General features: G+C 39.1%; 1 protein-coding gene across 2 annotated transcripts in view; it reads right to left on the reverse strand.

Annotated features, from left to right (window-relative positions):
• Ctnna2 (catenin alpha 2) overlaps positions 1-9843 on the reverse strand; it is a 1093074-nt gene that overhangs the window by 1017168 nt on the left and 66063 nt on the right. For both annotated transcript variants that reach the window (XM_021190430.1, XM_021190425.1), the window contains exon 2: positions 7821-7922. In XM_021190430.1, the coding sequence (XP_021046089.1) occupies positions 7821-7854 (34 nt within the window). In that variant the 5' untranslated portion in view covers positions 7855-7922. The remainder of the gene's footprint in view (positions 1-7820; positions 7923-9843) is intronic.

Here is a 9843-nt window from a genome sequence, read left to right on the forward strand (position 1 = left end):
AAGGGAAAGGGAGGGGGAGGGGAAGGAGAGGAGGAGGAGGAGGAAGAGGAAGAGGAGGAGGAGGAGATAGAGAGGGGTCAGGAAATCAAATAAAAAATAGGTAGCAAAGTGCATGAGGAACTGGGGATAGCCACTGATGGGTCCCAGACACCAGGGAAACGTGAGGCTCCCAGAACCCCATAGGACTGACTGTAGCTATAATGCTCAGAGAAGGGGGAGCTAGAACCTGTGGAGACCACCTCCAGTAGATAAGCACAGCCCCCAGTCAAGGGATGGAACCACCCACCCATCTCAATTTTTTTTTAACCCAGAAAAATTTCTGTCCAAAGGAAGAACAGGGACAAAAAATGGAATGGAGACTTAAGGAAAGGCCAAAAGGGTACCGGCCCACCTGAGGATACATCATGTCTGCAGACACCAAATCCAACACTATTGCTGTGGTCAAGAGGTGCTTGTGGACAGGAACCAAGTGTGGCAGTTTCTGGGGAGGTTGGTCCAGTAACTGATCAATACAGAAGTCGATGCTTGGAGGCAACCATCAGGTTAAACCCAGGGAACCTGATGGGGGAGCTGCAGGAACAGAGGGGGGATTGCAACCCCATTGGAAAAACAACATAGGCTGGGACGACCACCCAGCTCTCCCAGAGACTAGACCACCAACCAAGGAGTGTACCTGGAGGGATGCATGGCTCCAGATACATTTGTAGCAGAGGATGGCCTTGCCCAACAGCCACGAGAAGGGAGGCCCTTGGTCCTGAGGAGGTTTGGTGCCCCAGAGTAGAGGGATGCTGAAACGATGGGGCAAGAGAGAGTAGGTGGGTGCAGGAACACTCTCATACAGGCAAAAGGGAGGGGGAGGGCAGATGTGGGATGGGGGGCTGGCGGAAGGGTAATTGGAAAGTGGGATATCATGGGATGGGGGGTTGATGGAGGGGGTAACCAGGAAGTGGGATATCATTTGAGATGTAAACGAATAGAATGATTAATTTAAAAAAAAATTTTAAAAAAAAGACAAAATAGAAAATTCTATTTTGGCCAGAGTGTTAAATGCAAGTGGTTTTTAACTTAGGATACTAGCAATATGCTTAAATATTTAATCAAGTCCATATCCCCATCAGAAATATTTAGACTATATCATTTTATGTGTATAGATGTATTGTTTGTACAGTTGTGTCATGTGTATGTCTGGTAACCACAGGCATCATCAGGTTAATTCCCTGAACTGGAATTATAGTGTTTTGAGTGTCCATGTGGGTGCTGGGAATAGAACCTGAATTCACTGGAAGAACAGCAAGTGCTCTGAACTAATGAACCATCTCAACAGGCCCTTCATTCCCCCTTTTAGATACCTCTTATAGCATATAAATTTAAGTTCAACAGAACCACAGATGGATACTTTACATGTTGCAGTGTTTGGGTAACTCTAGCATGCATATGATGGACATTTGGCAATTAAATAAAAATGGAAATGTATGACATAAGTATAAATACTTCTTAGCATGTTATAAAATGTCTGAAAACAAAGGAAATAGACAACTAAGTGTCTACTGAGCACTTGGTTGAGCTTCTCACACACCACATTATATTGATGAAGATAAGAAGATCAATTGTAATTCCCATTAGACATTAAAAAACAGAGGCACTCTCAGCTTTAAACACATATCCTTAGTCAAATGTTTAGAGACAGCACAGTGGTTTGTCGTCCTAAAGCTATTTAACCACTCAGAAACCTACTGCAGCTACTATCAGAAACCTACTGTAGTTACTATCTGGGTGGGATGCTTTGCTTATCATCTGTCTGCATATCTACCTTCTTTTGGTTCAATATTTACATACCAAGGAAAGACACCATACTAACTGCCACTCAAAATTTAAGATGCAGAGGTCAGTTTAAAGAAACAAAATGTGTGAGAGCTAATGTAATACGTTATTTAAAATAAAATGAATCTATTTAGTGGCAATACTGCTTGACATTTTGCCTGGAAGGGAATCAGACCATCACGATAAACACCTATGGCATAGCTGTCTCCTGCCACTCTCTTCTGCCATCAGTCTTCAGTTTACGTTCCTTATTTATTTCTTAGTGGGAGGGGAGACGAGGCTGGAGAAAAGGCTCAGAAGTTAAGAGACCTAGCTGTTCTTTCAGACAATAGAAGTTTTGTTCCCCAGATCCATGTCAGGCAGCTCACAATGTCCAGGCACTCCAGTTCCACTCCATAGCCTTCAAGGTCACATGAACCACAAGTGCACACACATACACAAATGAAAATGAAACATTTTATTTTTGTTTAAAGATGTTGTGTATAGAGATGATTAGTTGATTTTAGGTGAAGAAGAAGGGAAAAGATAAATGTGGACTTTTAAATCTTTATTTTTGTGGAAAATGATAGATGAATTCTTAGACATGATGTCCATAACCATTCAGTAGGAATATATTCATCTTGGCAAAATGTGAGGGGTTCTAATAAGTAATTGCTTTTAGAGGAACTATCAAGACACTAACCAAATGTGGGTGCAGTATAACTACACTGTTTGGGAGCTTGACACATAAAGATTAAACAGAGCTAAATGCAAGGACCTGGCTCAATATACAAACAAACAGGAACCAAGGAAGACTCCAACAATACATTAAATGTAATTCATTCTTTATGGACAAGTAAACACAAATGCAAAATCAAAGCCATTTCACATTAAAAATCAAAGATCTAAGTGAATTTTAACTTTAATTCAGTGTTCTCTTTGTCTTGCACACATGGAGACCAACAGCAATTTGTCCATTCACCAGGAAACAGCATTATAGAAAAAAAAAATCACCGAGTTCAAATTACAGAGGTTAGATAAGTCTTTGTTCTTTTTTCCATTAAAATAATTCATTTAGAGTCACATCATTATATTTCTCTTTTGTCATCTATGACAATTTAAAAGTGAAAATAATTACACTCGGTATTTGTTTACTATCACAGCTGTATCAAATCAATATGACCTTGCTGAACTGACCCTCAAGAACCTACTCTCACATTTTCTGGGTCTGACATGAGTCTCCTGTCCAAGCCCAGATCAAAGTAACCTCAGAGTTGTATTTCCTTTTGGAAGCAACAGTGGAAAGGCATAATCCTGTCTTGCTGGGTTTGCTGGCTGAATTCAGAGCAGGTCATAGGGCCATCTGCACACCTTGCTTAGCTGAGGACCAACTTCAGCTTGTTAGGTACCTGCATTCCCTGCCTCACAGCTACTTCACCACTCAAGGCAGATGCTGCAGGTAGAGTACTTTACCCTCCCCATCTTCATCATCACTCTTAAGTCCCACTGTCTCCTTCTGACCGTAACTAGAAAACACCTGTGCTTCTAAGGATTGCTGAACATACACTTGGAATTCAGAACCGTCTCCTCACCCACAGCATTTCCTTTTGCCATGGGAATTTAAAATATCCATGGATTCTGAGGATTAGAGTGTGCACAGGTTTGAAAAGCATATAGTTCAACACAATATATAATTTAATAGAACAACAAAACAAGATCTAAACTAATAAATGATATTTTATATGTCTGTCTGTGTGTGTGTGTGTGTGTGTGTGTGTGTGTGTGTGTGTGTGTGTATTATCCACTGCTCTCTTTATGATACTGATTTCAGAGATGCTCTGCCCTGCTCTGCCCTGCTTTCCCCTGCCTTCTACTTATGAATTTTTTGACATTCTTGACTCGGCTTCATTCACTGAGAATTGCAGGGACTGGTGCGATGGCTCAGTGATAAAGAGCATTTGCTGCTATTGAAGATGACAGGAGTTCAATTTCCAAAACTCACAGCTCACAACTACCTGTTCCAGCTCCAATGAATATGATCTGATCCCTCTTCTGGTTTCTGCAGACACTTTCCAGTAACCACATGTGTGAGTGCACACACAGGCCTGTGCATACACACAAGTAAAAATAAATATTTTAAGAAATAATTTGAAAATAAATACACACATACAGACACACTCATACACATACATAAACAATAGAGATATAATTTCAATCAATGAAATTTATCTAAAATCAATAGCCTTCTAAGATTATTCTTGAAATCTATTTAGAAGATATTTCACTGGTGCCAATGTCCAAACCTCACCAGCTTATTTACAAACAAAACAATAACATGTTTTAAAATGTATTCTTCTATGAAAAGAACACCATCTAACAATTAAACAAGATGTTCCTGTACCAACCTTGCTGGGAAAGCAGTAACCTAAAATTTCATTTTTCCCTACTTTACTAACTGAAGCCACTTTGAGGCAGACAGGGAGCCAGGCCCAAGTATGTTTAACACAGTACTATATGCTTATTTCTTTACTTTCTTCATTTAAAAAATGCATTTTTAACAATTCTTGGGATTAGTGCTGTAGTTATAGAAATTGGAACTTGACAAACTCACAGGCTAAAGAAAGGTACTTCATGAGAATTTAGAAGGTGACAAGACCCTGGGGCTTCTTTTCTAAGTGTCCTTTGATGTCAAGATGGCGGTAGTTATGCTGGTTATCTCCTGACCACCTGGCCAGCTCAGACTCCTCTCACCTTTCCTGAGGCACTGATAAAATCCAGAAACGTCTAAGGAGCAGCTTCCCTACTTTGGTCTCTAGCATCAGTGGCTTTTCTTAGTTCTGAAGACGAGTCAACTACTCAGCATAAGTGTAATCCACACAAACGGACTTCTGCTGCAGAAACGAAGCACTACCAACATTTAATATGAATGGCAAAAGGAGAGGAGGACGAATGTTTAACCTATCCCACTGATTGAGGTCAGGTTTCCAAGGCACCTTACAAGCACGTTTAAATGGAGCATTCAATTCTTGAGGAGATTTTAGAAAACAATAAGGACTCTTGTAGCCATGACAGACATCCAGGAAAATAAATGACAACTGATGAGAATTGAACCAAGGTCTGTGCACCTTAAGTGTGCATCCTAATAGTGGGCTGCCTTCCTAGGTTCCAGGGCCTCAACCAGCACTACTGCATAGGAAATGTAACCTGGCTTATTGCCAGGTTGTGACATAAAATCTGGAGAAAAACAATTTAAAAGCAGGGGAGGGAGGGCAGAAAATTCTAGTGTGATCTGAGCAGTAATGTCAACTCTGTCTATCGATAGGATTTCCGAGTACACTGCCAGTGGCAGCAGAGATGGTTGAGAGGCAGAGCCTGACAGGATGCTTTGGGAGATGTTGAGATACACATCTTTATATGACAAGCACTTAGATACAAAGTGACTGAACAGAAGGAAACAGACAGCTAGTGGCAATATGACAGAATAGATACTCAAGAAGAAAAGTATGGAGGCTAAATGTAAAACTATAGCAATCAGGACACAATGTACAGACTCAACAATCACCTCCCAGACCATAGCAATCCACCCCAGAGACTAGGATCAGGATTATACTGCTTGTACAGCCTGTGGGAGGCAAAGAGAAAGGGCACATGGCCTGGGAGAAAAGACAGAATATAAGTACTACTTGCAGATTTGATATACATAAAATAATTACATTTCTACTTCATCTAAAGAAAAACATTGAGATGAATCATAAATTTGAATGTGAAAAACATTCTGACTAAATAATATTCCTATACAAGAAGACAGATATATACAAAAGACAGTGAAATACCTTCTAAGTAGAGGGTCAAAATAACTTATTAAAGTTTACAGTGGAAGGAAATACACTGTAAAAGGTATTGTTGAATCATATACAGCAAGCAATGTTGTTTTGGAAAAAAATAATGAAATTACTCATGCTGATGAGAAAAGAGACAATGTAAATCTAAACAGGAGACAGAAGCACAAACTAATTCATCAAATTTTCACTTCCCATCTTGTAGCTAGTAAGAAGTTGCTGCTCAACTCTGGGACAGCTTGTGGTTAGCAGTTTTTCACTGTTACTCAAAGGCTGGACACAGTGCTCACTGCTCTACACAAAACATTCCACATGGCAGCTGTGCATGCCTGGAAGGTGACCCCTCATTGAAGGTGGTGACATGTATGTATCATGTATGACTGTGTAGTCTTTCAAATGTTCTTCAGTTAACATTTGTTCCACTGGCTACTTTCCTTGTTGCTGTCACAAAACACCTGATAAAAGCAACTTAAGGAAAATTTAATTTTGATTCCTGGGTCACAGTCAGGAACTTGAGTTGCTGTCTTAGTTTGGGTTTTATTGTTGTTAAGGGACACCATGACCCCGTACTGTACAAAAGGAAAACATTTAATTGAGGCTGGCTTACAGTTTCAGAGGTTTAGTCCATGGTCCTTATGGTGGGAAGCACTGCATCGTGAAGACAGACATGGTGCAGGAGAAGGAGCTGGGAGTTTATCTTGAAGTAGGCAGCCAAAGGAGACTGCAAGTCAAGTAGGAGGAGCTTGAAGCTATGAGAAGTCAAAGCCTGCTCCCACAGTGACACACTCCCTCCAACAAGGCCACACCTATTCCAACAAGGTTATAACTCCTAATAGTGTCATTGCCTAACGGCCAAATATTCAAACACCTGAATCTATGGAAGCCATTCCAATTCAAACCACCAAGATAACCACTTGCATCTGCGGTCTGGAAGCAGATAAAGGATGCTAGACTCTGTTCCCTTCTTCCTTTTTCTCCTCTTACTCAATATGGGGCTCTAAGTGCTACTCACATTCAAGCATGGTCTTTTTTCTTCATTTAAAACTCTGAAAAAAACCCTAACTGAAATGCCCAGAGGTGTATTTTCTAGGTGGTTCCAAATGCAGTTGAGTTGACAATTAAGATGAACCGTCCAAACACCTGGCAAACAACTGAATATGTGGAAAGTTATCCCATAAAATATATTAGGGGTCTGGAGATAGCCCACTGGTTAAGCATATGTATTGCAGTCCTGGTGCATATAGCCACAGATACTTACATATAACTAGGTGGAAAAACAAATATTTTAAAACAAAACAGTATTAGAAGAAAACGACATTATCACCTTCTGAAACATAGAGACTGAATTAAACTGAGGTTCTGCCCTTTAAAACCACAAACATATTCAGCTTTGAGCGATACAATGAAGCAAAATTGCCATAAATACAGGAAAGGCCCTGCTGAGCTGGCAACACCTTTAAATGCCACATCCTGCTGCACATGTGACCTAAGTGGATTTGGTGATTACATGGGGGAGGAAAATATTATTCTTATTTTAAAACTCCAAAGTAATTAGTTTTTTTAAAATAAAACATGCACTTTCTGTAACAATTTAGAAATAATAAAGATAATTTTTCCACAAATAATATTATGTTATCCTCCCAAATTGCTAATTACTTGTTATTCATAACGCATATTAATAGCATATATTAATGAGGTTCACCGTGATCTTCTTTGTCATTTGTCTTAGTTAGGGCTTCTATTGCTATGCTTAAGAGCATGATTAAAAGCAACTTGGGAAGGAGAGAGTTTACTTTAAATTACAGTTCCTCATCATAATCCATCACTGAAGGTAGTCAGGGCAGGAACTCACTCAAACAGAGCAGGAAACTAGAGGCAGGAGCTGATGCGGATGCAGAAGCCATGAAGCAGTGCTGCTTAATGGCTTGTTTCTCTGAATTGTTCAGCTTGCTTTCTAATAGCAGGGACCCCTTGCCCAGTGGTGGCAATGGCCCACTTCAGTCACTAATTAAGAAAGTACAAGACAGGCTTGCCCATAGGACAATCTGATGGGGGCATTTACTCAATGAAAGGTCCTTCTTCCCAAATGCTTATATCAAGTTGGCACATAACTAGCTAGCACATCATTTTTTCAAGCCAGATCATTTTTATTATTTTATTTAGATTTTATTTTTTATTTACCTGTATATGTGTAGCTTGAGTGAATATCTGTCATAGTAAAATCTCCTGGCACTGGAGCTATGAGCCTCCTGACTTGAATGCTAACAACTGGTGTCACGGCCTCTGCAAAAACAAATATACTTAACTAGTAAGTCATCCTTCAGCCCCAAACCCGACACAAACTCTACTAGTCTTCCTCAATTGTCATGCATCTCCAAAATTCTATTAACATTATAAAATCTTGCCAAATTTAACACCTACATGAAAATCATATCTGAATCTTAGGTGATAAACATGAATTTTAACCATATGCATGTACATAAATCATAAGTACATTTTGTATAGCCAATATATTGAAATGTATAATACTGTCATTGTTTCAATGAATAAAGGAGGCATGAAACACTCTGAAGCCTGTCCTGGGTGACAGGTAATGAGGAAAACATGAATATATACATTTTTTAAGTCCAATTATAAAAACTTTTAGATTGGCATAATAACTGTACACTAACACATACTTAAATCAAGTGAACTGTGGTTTTCCCCTAAAGTATGCAAATTGAACTTCATGGAGAACAAAGAGTAAAATAATACACTGGTATAAGCTTAAAGACATAGAACCCACATGAAGAATGAAGACATGGTAGCTAAGTTTCACACTGTCACTTTCAGGTACATGGGTAATGTGTGCACAGTAAACTGGAAATTACATTGCAGACATTCGATAGCTGTTTATTTTTATAAATGGTGCATAATAAAGTAATTGACTTGGGAAAACAATCAATCTCTGCACTTCTTCATTTATGAATAAAATAATGCAATTTATATTTAAGATCTGAACAAAAAGTTAATTGTGTGTGTGTTTGTGTGTGTGTGTGTGTGTTTGTGTGCGTGTGTGTGTGTGTGTGTGTGTGTGAGTGAGTGCGTGCATGCATGCGCGTATTTGTGTGCATGCAAGCAAGCACTGCCTACAGAGGCCAGACAGGGCATCAGATGCCCTGAAGCTGAAGTTACTAGCTATTATGTGTGGCAATGTGGAGGCTGAGAACAAACCAGGCAATCTTCGCATACAATACATGTTTTTAGTTGCTGAGTGATCTCTCAGAACCCTACAAGTTATTTAAAAGGCATGTTAGATGCACAGGGCCTTTTACATGAACTGTATAAATAACTAGGAGTTTTACAGTAGATTCAATGCTCAGTGAAGATATGAGTTCAAGGTTTAGGAGGTAGCCACCCTAAAATTGTGTGATACCATCTAGCAATAAAGATATTGCTACTAAGCTTTATTTTAAATGCACTGATACTTAATCTTTTGAACAACATGAGACCCAACCAACGTAAAATTAAAGAAGGGATTTCACTTTTTTTTAATGGTTTTTGAATGAATAGTGCAAAATGTATTCTCTAACGAAGAGATGTATAAGTAACATTGAGAGAACATACCTAGATTACTGACTCTTCAGACTGATACACACTGAAGTAACAGTGACACAAAGCAATGTGAGAAAACAATTTCCATGATTCCCATAGAAGCACCTTTTGTTAAAGTAAAAAGATACTTTTTTTGTTAAGTTGCTTCTTCTCTTCAGATAAATGATTGGATATTAGCAAGACAAGAGAGCTGATGGCTTCGAAATGTCTTCATTGGTGAGTTAGTGCATTAAGATGGCCACTGCCGACAAAGACTGTCCATAACTTCAAAGTGTGTTCAGAGACTAATTGTGACAAACTTTCTTCCTGTGCTTGATTTAAAAAACAAAAACAAAAACAAAACAAAACAAAAAACAAAAAACAAAAACAAAAAGAAAGAAAGGAAAGTCCATCATATGCTCCAGTACAGGGGAATGCCAGGGACAGGAAGCAGGAGTGGGTGGGTGGGGAGCAGGACAGGGTGGGGGGTATAGGGGGCTTTGGGGATAGCATTTGAAATGTAAATGAAGAAACTAACAAAGAAAAGAAAAGAAAAGAAAAGAAAAGAAAAGAAAAGAAAAGAAAAGAAAAGAAAAGAAAAGAAAAGAAAAGAAAAGAAAAGAAAAGGGGA

Source organism: Mus pahari, chromosome 2, assembly GCF_900095145.1.
Source record: "Mus pahari chromosome 2, PAHARI_EIJ_v1.1, whole genome shotgun sequence".
Classification (NCBI taxonomy): Eukaryota; Metazoa; Chordata; class Mammalia; order Rodentia; family Muridae; genus Mus; species Mus pahari.